We start from the raw sequence: 13,645 nt of genomic DNA, 5'->3' as shown, positions 1-13,645 counted from the left end.
TGTGTGCCGCCTGCCGCCCCGCCCATGGCTGTGATTACTGTGTCAGGTAGAGAAACACGGTCCGGCTTTGCCCTCCAAACCCCCCACATCCGAACAAACAGTCTGGAACAGAGGAGGACAGTTTGTCTTGAGTCCGACAGGAGCCTGATCCGGTTCAGAGCGGATTTGACCAGGTTTCGAGCCTGTTTGTAACGGGTGTGGACCGCCGGGGAACAGAGAAGAAAGGAAAGTTTGCTTCTGGTTCGGTTCACGGTAAGAAAGTCCTCTTCTGTCCTCTCTTTCCTTCCTTCCACACTTCCTACCCTCTTCATGTGGGCCCTCTGAGGCGTCCAGGTGTGTCCATCCAGGACCCCGCAGACCGGTCGGGTTCCTGGAGATCCTCCTTGAGGTCCACAGAGCTGATTGGCTGTCACCGGTTCAGGTGATGAACAGAAGCAGAACGGACTCTCTCTGCAGTCAGAGACCTAGCTCACACCTACAGTGTGTCAGTAAAACCCTGTTTTTGTCAGTAAACTATCTGTTTCTGTCGATCACTCAGACATTCTGTCAGTAAATCCTCAGACAGTTAACAGTCTCACCTGTACATGCAGGTAAAGAATGAGACAGTAATCTCCAGAAGCAGTCAGACCAGTTGCTTCTTTCATTGTCTGTCAGTCAGTAGACAGCGTGTGATTGAACCTGATGTTGTCAGTCAGTCGTACCTGTCCGGACCATTTCGAGTCCTTCAGGTACAAATTTAGACCATAATCATCAGAGGCGGTCAGACCAGTCAGACAGCTCCGCAGCAGTGATCCAGATCAGGCTGAACCACCTCAGTCAGCCGGTTCAGACCCGGCCTGTCGCTCTCACTGACGATGTTCAAGCTGTGGGATTCAACTCTGGATTGAAGCCAATAGGAAAACCCTCAGATTCTCTCTACTGATACAAAATCAATACAGTTTGTACACAACAAGTTCAGCTCTGGTCGCACCACCGACCGTCTTCTGATGAGGGCAGGATTTCAGAATAAAAGCTCCATTATTGGCTCTCTGGTGTTAGATAATGAGATTTGTAACACTCACATCTGTCCCGTAAATGTGACGCTGCAGCCGGCAGCTGGTTAGCCTAGCTTAGCATAAAGGCTGGAAACAGGGGAAAAGCTAGCTTGGCTCTGCTTAAGGGCAACAAAATCCAGCTGCCAGCATGTATATGAATAAGTATTTATATGTCTATTGTTCTATTTTATTCTTTTCTAAATGATATTTATATCATAACAAATACGTCTTGCATTTTATTTTCAGCCTTGTGTTGTAAAATGATAAATTTCCTTGATTCCTCGATGTGAGACAGATATGAGTGGTATTGATCTTTACACCTAATTTTTCGTCTGAAAGAGAACAAACATATTTCCCAAAATGTCAAAATATTCCTTTGAAGCAGGATCTGTTTGTGTTGACTGACAGCTGTCTCAGCCTGTCACACTGTGCTGTTGTAGCTGTTCCAGCTCGACCGGTTTGACCTAATGAGATCCAGTATCTGACAGGGGTCCAGGCGAGGAGACAGACCCCACAGTCATGTTTTCTGGTCCCTGTGTCAGTCTGGAGGGCCGAGGATTGAACATGAACAGGAGGAACATGAAGCAGACGACGAAGCGTTTCCTCCTCCCTGAACAAACACTGTGATGCTGTCCCAGCGGAGCGTCTGATTGGCTGTTTGTGTTAGTCTTCATGGGAGTGGGCTTGAGTGGTGACTCTCCCTGCTTTTGTTGGTTGTTTCTGCCTCTCAGCCTCCTCCAGCTTCAGCTTCAGCCGATCTGCTGTCGTCTCCGTCGAGGTTCAGGTGTTGAATCATCTCTCCAGATTGCGAATGAACGCCAGATTTAATGCGAGTCAGACGTTAGAACTGATTCAAAGACTCCTCATTACATTCATTTTAATTGTTGGGTCAGTTTGTCTGTCTGAACAACTGTTGATGTGATTGACATGAATTTTGTAGGGACATTCATGGTCCCCAGACGATGACGTCTAATGGCTTTTACATCCCTGACTCCACTAAAAGTGTTTGTTTTTGCCACTGACTCAGATTGTTACTCTGATGATGGAAAGGATTCCTACAGAAATAGACTTGTTTGTTAAAGAGTAACATCCTTCTTGTTAAGCCAGAAACAGCTGCCATATTGCTCTTGCCAAAGCCACCAGACTCCATTCACAAAAACACTGATTTTATCATCATAAAACACACTTCAGTCAAACTCGACAGAAACAAAATAAAACTCATCAAAACCTTCTTGGTTTGTCTTCACGTTAAATCACCAGCTGTGATTTGGTCGAAATAAACTCTCAATTCTCATAAGTTTTGCAGCTATTTGGTGACAAATTTCTGGACAAATTCAACTTCTGACCGGGCTTGAGGAAAAGTCAGGAAAACAAAGTTCCAAGATAAAATAAGATAATCTGGGAAGTTTGCAGTGTTACAGCACCAAAGGGGATATAGTGCTTTAATAAGAAGCTTCAGTAAAAAAAAAAAAAAAAGGGAATATCTGCGCCAGATTTCATGAAAAATTGTCCAAGTTAAAAAAATAACACAGATTTTACTGGCACTAGAATAAGAGTCGGGATCACCAAAGTCGGGGGGATACATCATCTGGGAACCATGAATTCTGTACAAATAGCGATTGATGCTGTAGATCATCAGTTTTTCATTGAATGTTCTCAGCGTTCTTCTTCTCTTCCTGTCTCTGCAGCGCAGTCGTCAGTCATGTTCAGGTAGAGACCGGCTTCACGGCGCCCACCATGCGGAAGCATCTGGACAGGATCCGGTTCCGGGGCCAGAGACGGGACGAGTTCCTGGATCTGTCCGAGTCGCCCAACACGTCCGACACAGAGTGCACCGAGGAGGTCGTGCTCAAACCTCGCGTCTCCGTCAGAGACTCTGAGGAGCCGAGGGAGGCGGAGGGAGAGCAGCAGAGTGACGCTCAGGTAAACAGACACACCTGTGTGATCTGTGATGGAGGACATCTGAGAAATATATCAACCAGGACTTTCAAGACTCTCTCTTAAATACTGGTTTGACTGAACTTCAGACGTCATCAGTCACATGGTATCCTTCGTTTGACACAAGCTCTGACTCGCTGTACTGAAACAGTGTCACAAGCTTTGGAGCCTCAGTGTCGTCCGTCCATCTTGAATTAATACTAATGTGGTGTGAATGTAGGAGGACCCAGGATTGAACCCTGTGGCGCCCCACGTAGGAGAAAAACCATGCTGCAGGTCACGTCATGTGAAAGATGATTACCTCTCTGTGTGTTTGTCCTTCAGGCTGCTCCAGGATCATTTTCTGCAGCTCTCCAAGACGATGCGAAGACAGATCTCAACGAGGTCAAAGGTCACCTGGAAATCGCCTTGTTAGAGAAACACTTCCTACGTGAGTATTCGGACGTGAACTGCAGTTTTTGTGGGTTTTCTTACAGAATTTAGAGTTAACGTCAGACTGAACGTTTCTGTCTCACAAACATCACCTGGTGTTTCTCTGAAGTCCAGTTTTCTTTGTGAGATTTAATCTGAGAATCAGCCAAGTGCTGATTGGCTGTTGGATCATTGTGGCTTCTCACATCAGTTTGGAGTCAAACAGCACAACAGCATGCTGGGTAATCCATCAATATCTGATCTGTCTGCGTTATGTAACACACACACACACACACACACACACACAGAGCTATTAATAACTGTGCTGACCTGATCTAATACACACACACACACACACACACACACACACATACACACACACGTAATGATTTACATTATGGAGTCTTTTGTCCCCATAAGGAAGGTGAGTCCCCACAAAGTGACTGTGCAAACAGAGGTATGTCTCCACAACATGTCCACACACACACACACACACACACACACACACAGTAAGGACTTTGTGTAGTCTTTATAGGAGTTCAACAAAGGTCCCGTCTTAACGTGTCGTCACGCTCTGCTCGGTCGCCGTTCGTCATTTTAAAACAGGAAGCAGCAGGTGATGAAACCAAAACGTATCAGTGAGAGGAGGCAGCGAGTGTTTGTGTAAAGATAAGTTTTAAAATCCATCGCTGATTATGAGAATTGATGAGCTCTGCAGCCATTAAAGGACAGATGTTAAATCAATATTCACACGTCCACATGTGCTTGGAAGCAGCTGCTTATCCAATACAGGCTGTAAACTCATCCCAATGGAAGTGATGGTAAAAACGCACCGAAAAGCACTTTCATACCGTAAGTGGTTTCCTCTGCCTCTGATGTTCTGTGTTTTGATTGGACGACAGCAGGCTGTGACCACCCCTCCTGTGGTTACCTCACACAGGCTGCTGCTGCCCACCAACTCTAATCTCATCACACAGCTAAATAGAGCAGGCAGCAGCTTAAAACCAAGGAAATTAGTCTGAATGTTGTTTATTGGCCCGGACCAATCGGGCTTTGAGGCTGATGTGGCTCCAATACCGCTTCTCCTCATTGGTCTGTTTGTCCGCTGCAGGTAAAAAGGTGTATAGTTCAGGGAAATCCAGTAAAGCCGGCCACTGTGTTGTTTCCCTCGCTGTGGTTTATGCTTATTGCCCCGATCATCTGAAGCTGAAAACACCTGGACTCCGATCATGTGACCCTTCTTCTGTTTCAGAGGAGGAGCTGAGGAAACTGAAAGAGGAGTCCAATGTGGATTCACTGAGGCAGGAGCTGGAGAAGGAGCGCAGCAGGTGCAGCGAGCTGGAGCAGAAGATCAACGACGCCTTGAGATCCAGGTGTTTTTTTTTTAAACTTTATTTAACGAGCTGGTTTGACACGTCAGACAGAGCAGCTCCTGTGGTTTAACACTGACGCTGTTCCTGTCCGATGGTCCCTTCACAGCTTTGAAGACTCACCTTCTCAGACGCCTAAAGCCCCGCCTCCTGCAGTCAGCAGCACAGGTGAGTTCGGTCAATCGAATGTTTCAGATCAAAGAAAGAGAAATCAGAAGAAGTGCAAAGTGCAAAGTGTTTTTCTCTTCAAACTGCTGTCAATCAAAAGTGAAGCTCTGTGATTGGATGTTTCTCACTGAAATGCACCTTGGGACACTGAAGTTCTCCCACGTCTCACCTGTCCTCAGACAAACAGAAGGACACTCTGTCCGACAGCTTCCTGAAATGGCTTTATGATCGTTTTGGCGTTTATATTGAGGACTTCCGCTTCCAGCCGGAGGAGCAGACGGTGGAGACGGAGGAGCCGCTGAGCGCCAAGAGGTGAGGACAGAAGACCCACAGAGACCCTTCAGGACACGTCCAGCTGCAGCAGGGAGACATTTTTACCTTAAAGCGACTGCGTTTTTTAAAAATCTTGTTTCTGATCCACAGGTTGACGGAAAACATGAGGCGGCTCAGTGAGTATTTCACCCAACACATCACACAGAAAACACACCCTGACCCAAAGGACAGGGCGTCCGCATACTTTTGGCCACACACACACAAAGTCTCTAAAGTCTGATCAGTCCGGCGGTCTGTCGCTGTGTTTCCAGAGCGAGGATTCAGACCTGTGACCAACTTCATGAGGAACCTTTCTGCCTTATCCAGCTGGTACTCCGTCTACACGTCGGCCATCGCCTTCATAGTGAGTCCACACGCAGACGGTCGAGATGTTTACGACGAAGAGAAACGTGATGACGAAGCAAGAAAACGTCATTTAGTTTGATGAAAATCAGAACCTCTAAATAAGATTTAAAGAGATTTAAATGGGATTAATGAGCCATATGTACTTTTTATCTGTAGTGTTTTGGATTATGGTATTTTACATTCTGATCAATATGTATGTATTGCCATATTTATTATTACTATTATTTATATATCAATTACCTTGTTTTGTGTGTGTGTGTGTGTGTGTGTGTGCGTGCGTGTGTTCGTGTGTTCTCCACAGGTGTACATGTATGCCGCGTGGCACGGCTGGGTCATCCCGATGTTCCTGTTCCTCGCCATCCTCCGCCTCTCCTTGAATTACCTCATCGCCAAGTCAGTAGAAGCCCCGCCCACTATCTTTCAGCCAATCACACAACCATTTTGGGGGGGTTGTACTTTAAGACGTTAAAAGTGTAAAAGTACTCTGACACACAGAAATGTGGTGAGTGTGAAATGATCTCATACCTACCTGTATGTTCCCATGATGCACTGCTCTCAGAGGCTGGAGGATCCAGTGGAGCATCGTACCTGAAGTCTCAGAGCCCGTGGTGAGAAACGTCTCCTCACGCCTGCAGGCACTTTACGATATCCAGTGTTTCGACATCAACCTCATAACATGAAAAACATCCACGTCAGACTGACCTGACTCAGGTGATTGACAGGTGACTGACAGGTGTTTAAGACATTACCGTCCTCTCTGTTTTCCAGGAGCCTCCTAAAGAAGACCTGACGGTGTCGGAGAAGTTCCAGCTGGTTCTGGATGTCGCTCAGAAAGCTCAGGTGAGGCGCGGCGTGCCGGTCGGAGGCTCTGCGTCACAGCCGGCGCCACCCGGCAGATTTCACAGCAGCTGTTTCTGTCTGTTGTCTCGTCCTCACAGAATCTGTTCGGGAAGATGGCGAACATCCTGGAGAAAATAAAGAAGTGAGTTTGTCTGCACACAGTTCGAACCGCTGCTCCATATGCCGGGTCTTTAATACTCTGTGTGTGTGTGTGTGTGTGTGCGTGTGTGCGTGTGTGTGCATGTGTGTGTGTGTGCGTGTGCGTGTGTGTGTGTGTGTGTGTGCGTGTGCAGCCTGTTCATGTGGGTTCAGCCAGAGTTGACTCAGAAGCTGTACGTCGGTCTGTTGGTGGCCTTCATCTCCTCCTGCCTGCTGCCGTACAAACTGCTGGGATTCATCATAGGTACACAGAGTACATAAATACACACATATAGTACTTTATTTTCCATCATGCCACCACACACAGACCTCCCACAAAAATCTCACACAAACTGATCTTAAACTAAATAAAAATACAAGTCATGATGGAGAAGAACTTGTGGTGATCTGCAGTTGACAGGAGCATCTCTTCATGATCTCTGATAAAGATATCCTGGAGAAGTTCGCTGATCTAATTTCACCCAAAAAAGTGAAAATAAAAGAAATAGTTTGCTCTGTAATATGAATCTACTGCATGTCTACAGACACATTCACGTCACGAAGGATCCTTCTGTAGGTTTTACATGTTGTATTCAACCTAAATTCTTCACATTCACGCTGATCGTCTTCCAAATCATGCGTCTGTTTGTAGGTTGATTTCCTCTCTTGAAGGCAGCCTTTGGCTTCAGTAGATTTCTGTGAAAATGTGTTTTCCAGAAACTTGCTGGTTTCAAGCTTCGTGAAGTGATTTTGGGGCTGAAAAACAAGCTGACAGACGGTTAGCTTTGACACGTTATTGGCTCATACATGAGCGTGTTAGCAAACAGCTGCTCACCTGCAGCAGACACATCACAGGTGTGTTTGTCCAGTATTCACTCAAACTGTGACTGAAACTCCGAAGAGTCCAGCTTACATTTCACTCTCTTCACTCTCTCTCCCTCCTCCTCCTCCTCCTCCTCCTCCTCAGCTGTGTACGCAGGTATAAAGTTCTTCATCATCGACTTCATCTTTAAGAGCTGCCCAAAGCTGAGGCAGCGCTACGACACGCCTTACATCATCTGGACCAATTTACCCACCGACCTGCAGCTGAAGGAGCGCGGCAGCACCACGCTGAGCAGACGGGTCAGTACCAACGGGCTGCAGCGCTGGTCTGAGGTCAGTCAGTGGCCTCCATCATCACGACAGGAGACAACAGCTCCTTCAGTGCTGCTGCTGGACGCTCAGGACAGTCTGTCCGAGTCTGTCCGTGATGTGAAATATGAACCAAAGTCTAATGAGACTTCGGTCCGAGTCCGACTGAAGTGATCTTTAAAAACACGAGTTCAAGCCCTCAGGCTCAGATTCAGAGGAGATGAACGAGCTAACAATCTGCATCAGTGTGTTACTGGTTCTTACTGGTCCCAGTAGGTGGTCTCTGGTCTGTCTGGGTTCAGCTCTCTTGTTGTTTTTCTCTCTCAGCCGTCTGAGTGTGAACAGGTAGGACCCTGATGTGTGTGTGTTGTGTCATTTGCAGTGTAGAAGGCCGCAGTGTGTACTGTAGGTAGAGATGTGATGTCATCAGACCAGTCTGATGCTGACATCACTGAATGTGACCGACCAATCAGCTGCTGCCATTCCTCTGATAGAGCTGATCATTAGTGATCATTAGTGATAGTCTGCCTGTTTAATAGCCCAGAGCTCCATGGTCGGATTGTCAGTAAATGCCTCGTTCCTGCTCCTGAAGGGGTGAATCCTTTAGATGTTAACGCCTCCACCATCCTCTTCCTCCAGCACCTCCTTCAGGACAAACTTCTCTGGGATTTTACTTTAAATTTCAGGGTTTTACCCAAATTTTTTGTATCCCAATTTCACGTTTTTACCTTATTTTGGTTCGGTCTTCCCCAAGCCTTCTTCTTTTTAGTTTTTAGTGTCTGTCCTTCACGTTTGCATTACCTGAAATTTAAAGTTGTCTATCCGCCTGTTCAGGTTCCTGCGACAGCGGGTCGAGGCAGCCTCGGTGCTGCGGCTCCTCTGGGCGTCAGCCGGGAGGAGGACGGAGGACGATACTACAGCACCAAGAGAGGAGCTTTTCACGAGGTCTTCAATCTGCCGGAGAGCGAGCGCCCTCTGACAGGTGGGGGAGGGTCGACGGCGTCCAGACAAAACGTCTTTTTCAGTTCCCCTCATGCGTCGGAGTGGAGTTAGATCCTCATGTTTGAACCTGATCCTGCAGGTCGTGTCAGTCCCCCAGTGCAGTATTCATTCACTTTAATGTTCGATTTTCTGTCTGTTTGAAGCCGTTTCATCTTCACAGCATCAAGAACTTTGATGGGAAATACTGAATTCTTTCTTTAAGGCCTGCAGGAAAGCTAAAGTTTAAAAACTCTAGAATCAGTCCAGTGAGCGTTGCGAGTCATGCACATGACCTCACCTGCGGCAGGTAAACTGTTGTCTGATCAGGTGTTTTTCGTCTCGTTGTCTCAGTGTGTGAGAACGGCTGGCGCTGCTGCCTCATCAACAGAGACCGGAGGACACCGACAGACTACATCCGCAACGGAGTCCTCTACGTCACTGAGAAGTAAGTCCTCCACTTCCTGTCCGCTGCACAGGTGTTTCATCATGTTACCTACACGTGATTTAGCCTCCATTTAAAGGTGCATTCAGACAGAATGTGAATTTCAGAGGTGGCGTGATCACACACAAAGTCAGTGTAGAGGTGTGAGTCGGGGTTAGAGGTGATTTTGCCCGGGCGGTGTGAACTCAGGTGGAGACGACTTGAAAATGTGTGAAGTTGAGTGAAAAATGTGCGTTTGTCCCAACAGCTAACGTCTCCACAGGTGTTCGGAGGGAGTTAGCACAAATTCTCACGCTTCAGTTTCTGTCCAAACACACCTGATCAGAGCTTGAGAAACGGCCGTCACAGCTGTACTGAAGGTCATGTGACGCGGTTGATGGCCGACCGTCTGACGTCTCATTCACGCTGTTTCAAAACTCTCCGTCCTTCATGCATGCAGGCTGTTAGAATTCATTAAATAGCCGTCCGGTCGTTTATCCTTTCGTGGGGTCCTGTGGTCCAGCCGCAGTCTGTGTGACGGGGCTCAACTGAATCTCCTCTGTGTCCTCAGTCATCTGTGTTTTGAGAGCTCCAGCTCCAGGTCCGGATCCTCCAAGAGGAACAAAGTCATCAAGCTCACTGACATCACCGACATCCAGAAGGTATGAGCGTGCGGTTAGGGGGTGGGGGGGGCGTGTCGCACCGCCTGTTTCTGCAGCGTCCAGAACAGAAACACCAATCGTCTTCTCTGTTCTCACAGTACAAAGTTTTGTCTGTGCTGCCTGGATCTGGGATGGGGATCTCCATAGCGACGCCATCCACCCAAAAGGTAAGAGGTCAGAGGGAGGAGGCTTGCCAGTGGGCAGGCATGATGGTTTTTTTTTATATATATATATATATATATATATATATATATGTATTTTCAAACCCTGAGTCAAAGTACTGAAGTGCAGTGCTTGAGTTTGTGCTGCACTGTTCCTTTGCTGTGTTGCAGCCGATGGTGTTCGGCGCGATGATCCACAGAGACGAGGCCTTCGAAGCCATCTACACTCAGTACATGAAGATCAACGCCATGGCTGCAGCCATCGACCCGGAGACGTAGTGACACCTTCACGAGACAGCTGCCGTCACACCAACGCTGGGACTGTTTCATGTCATCCACCGGTGTCGTCCTCAATCAACTGAATGATTTGGTGGCATTAAATCACTTTTTTTATTAATATAAAATTCCAGCAAATCGCTGTTCTTAAAGTTCCCACCAGATGGAGAACTTTACGTCACTCCTGAGTGTTAATTTACAGTAAATCCTCAAGTTAGTGACTCTCTTGGAGTCTCAAATAGTGGCCTGCGTAAACAAATAAAGGGTAAAATCCATCAGTCACGTCGCTCTGCCGAAAACACTTTCTGTGTTTAACACCAATACTCTTCTCATGCACTGATGATCTCGGATTGTCCCCGTGGAGCTCAGCACTTCCTGCACAGATGCTTCAAAATAAAAGCCTTCCAAGGGCACAATCCTTCCCTCACCTGAGATCTTTTAATGCGACACATCTGCAGGGAAACTGTTTGGAAACTGCAGCTGTTTTGTTCTCAGAGAAAAGGAACCAGTGGTTCAGGAGGAGAATTTGATCACTGCTGGTTGTTCAGGTCGATCAGCTGAATGCAGCGCATCAGTCAGTGGAGTCATGTGACTGGTTGCAGGTCATCTCAGCTTACTTCCATACAGGTACATTATCCTGATTATATATTACAGTGGAACCTAAAGGCACAATGCGTACATTCTGAAGTGATGAGCAGAAAATGAATCCGTGACAACTTTGATAATCAATTAATCATTTGAGTCACTTAAAATCAAAAGCACCAGTCGTCCGTTTGAAGCTTCTCCGGTGTAAAGACTGATTAGGTAGATAATTGTAAACTGAATATCTTTGAGTTTTGGACTGGTGACAGTCCAGGATGGACATTTTTTTTTACTGTTCTGATATTTGACTGTGATGGATGTCTGTCTGCAGCGAGCTGATGAAGTGAAGTAGACAAAAGAACAAACTAAACTAATTTCAAAGACTTTTTTTTTTACAGTGAAGGACTTAAATTTAATCCAATAATGCTGCTCTGCTGATGTTTTTTTTTAACCATTTTCTTTTGAAAAAAGAGAGAAAATAATGACAAATTCCATCAACTCTTTTTTTGTGTGCAGCAAACAGTTCAAAACCCCCAAAATATTCACCTCAGGATGATTTAAGACTGAAAAAACTCCAAATCTTTGATTACTGCAGTATCCTGTCAGTACACTGATTATATTATACCAGAAGGTTTACTTCAGTCTGTTAGTGCTGAAATGATTACTCAACTTTCTGAACTTCTTCCACCTACATCTGAAAAACAAAAAACATTTTTTGGCTTGAAATCAGTTGTTTTTATAGTGTTATCAGCAGATAAACATGTTAAAACCTCATTTAAATTTTAATTAGTGTCTTCAGGGAAAAACTTCATTCTATGACTCTGTATTGTACTGAGCAGCTAAGCCTTACAGTCTGTTAATATTACAATATGTTGATTTTATGTGGTGGTAAGACTGTTTGTGTCCTGTATGAATGTTCAAAAAGTAGTTTCTGTGCAACATTTAACGTAAACCACAAAATCAGCTTCAGCGTTTAGTTTAGGTTAGTTTTCTTTGTCAAAAACCTGTGAGACTGAAGTTTGAGGCTAAAAAAAGGAGCTACACGGTGACAACAAACATTGGCCTTTTTTTCCAATTTGTCTCAGTGTTAGCATTTCTCCTAGCTTGAAGCTAATTGGCTAAAGCTAAAACACTAAAAATAACCATGATCTGAAACACATTTTTTTTTTAATTTTTAAATCAAAAATGAAGAATAAATATACAGAATACACACCAAAAACAAATGCCTGTATGGGTTAAGGTTAGCTAATGTTATGCTAACTGAATGCTAACAAAACATGGGCTCATACATAAATAATCTGCCTAGCTAGCTGGGTGGTGACAGTTGGTATCCTCCAAAAATGGCCGATTTGTGTCACATTCCTGTTCCTTATCAAGACATGTCGATATACTTCAGATGTTTCTTTGACGTCCTAAATGTTTTTTTTCTCAGGCTTTTTAAGGTTAACACTAATGAGGATCATTATTTGCAGTCTGGAAATGGTTTGATAGCCAGCTAAAGTGCCGCCGTGTAGATTTTCCAGTAGTGTCTCTGTTCCTGTCGATCAGCACTGGTCTGTAACTGTGTTAGATATGTATTAACTGTCAGTCTGAAGGCTGTCACACCAGCATTTATCACGTATATTACGCATCAAGTTCACTCCATTTTTAATGAACACGTTACAGATTTGACCACAAATGAAATGTTGAACTGTCTTGAAGTGTGTTAAAGATAAAATGATGATTTTTTTCTAACCTGCATTTGAAACATAAAGCGTAAAGGAAGCAGCTTATTTTGTCCTTAAGTCACAGCACATCATACCAGTGTTCGATTAATCTTTCTCGTACTTTTGTTGCCAAATCTTTAAGTGTTTTCATTTTTGCGATATTGATGACGGTTGTTCACGTCACGTGGCCTCAGACTTGGTGGTCTGACTTTCTGTTTTCTGTATTTCCTGCTGGTCTTGAACTCTTCATCTTCCTCCGTTTGTTTTTGTGGTTCCTCAGGTTTCGTTTCTGCCCTGTTTACCTTAACGCTGTGAACAGTTCTCTGTCGACCTGCTGTGTCTTTTTGGATTTGATGGTTTTATAAAATGGTGTCATTGTACAAACAGGTGTGATTTTTTTTTAACTTGAAATGATTTCTGTTGTATAAATACAATGTACTCTTTTTTTAATTTAAGTAAAATTACATGTCAAGTACTGAGTGTCCTGTTGTCTCTGTGCAGTACCTGCTTCTGCCTGTTGGTGCCACCACATGTTTGTTGGGTTCGTCCTGCGGTTTCAGAAGGAAAGCTTCACACTTTTAGGGTTTATTACAGTTAATATGCAATCACACCAGTTTTCTGCTTTAAGGTAAACATGACAGTTCATTGTTTCAGTGTAACTGCCGTGGATCGTTTCATAATTTAGTGAGTTCAGAGTTTGTTTCAGTCATAATGTTTTACAGTCTTCAGTATCAGCAGGAGGGGTTTTATCACTGACAGTAACAGCAGTCTTTAGAACATGCTGTTTCTCTCTGCAGTTCTAGTTTTACATGACATAATTACATCAGCAAAGAACAATAATTAACCCCAGATGCTCAGAACTCCACTAAATGGGCTTTCAAACAACTTCACTTCAAATCATGTTTGGTAGCTTGACAGTAAAATACAGCTGTTACAAAAAGAGAAGGAGAACTCTGATTCAGTAAAAAAGGACAAACGCTTCCTGTGTGAAACTACAGTTCGAGCCCATTCCTCCTGCTCTATTATGTCTTCATGATATCAAATGCATGTATGCCTATGCACCTGTGTATGGCACTGACGCCATGCTATAAACTTCTTAACACACAACCATAGCTTCATCAGCTGTCAGCCAGCGTCTTGACAAACTT

General features: G+C 44.9%; 1 protein-coding gene across 1 annotated transcript; it reads left to right on the top strand.

Annotated features, from left to right (window-relative positions):
• Positions 1-8: 8 nt before the first annotated feature.
• LOC143322286 (GRAM domain-containing protein 4-like) lies at positions 9-12,971 on the top strand. The gene is made up of 19 exons (XM_076733393.1): positions 9-252; positions 2,723-2,957; positions 3,297-3,402; positions 4,636-4,756; positions 4,863-4,921; positions 5,101-5,233; positions 5,345-5,370; positions 5,506-5,597; positions 5,901-5,992; positions 6,159-6,207; positions 6,368-6,439; positions 6,538-6,581; positions 6,733-6,842; positions 7,545-7,699; positions 8,543-8,690; positions 9,041-9,134; positions 9,682-9,772; positions 9,871-9,939; positions 10,105-12,971. The coding sequence occupies exons 2-19, from the start codon at positions 2,772-2,774 to the stop codon at positions 10,210-10,212; spliced, it is 1,755 nt and encodes a 584-aa protein (XP_076589508.1). The 5' UTR covers positions 9-252; positions 2,723-2,771; the 3' UTR covers positions 10,213-12,971.
• The last annotated feature ends 674 nt before the right edge of the window (positions 12,972-13,645 follow it).

This window comes from Chaetodon auriga, chromosome 6 (genome assembly GCF_051107435.1).
Source record: "Chaetodon auriga isolate fChaAug3 chromosome 6, fChaAug3.hap1, whole genome shotgun sequence".
Taxonomy (NCBI): domain Eukaryota; kingdom Metazoa; phylum Chordata; class Actinopteri; order Chaetodontiformes; family Chaetodontidae; genus Chaetodon; species Chaetodon auriga.
The sequence above is the reverse complement of the archived record's forward strand: the minus strand, read 5'-3'. Positions and strand labels throughout refer to the sequence as shown.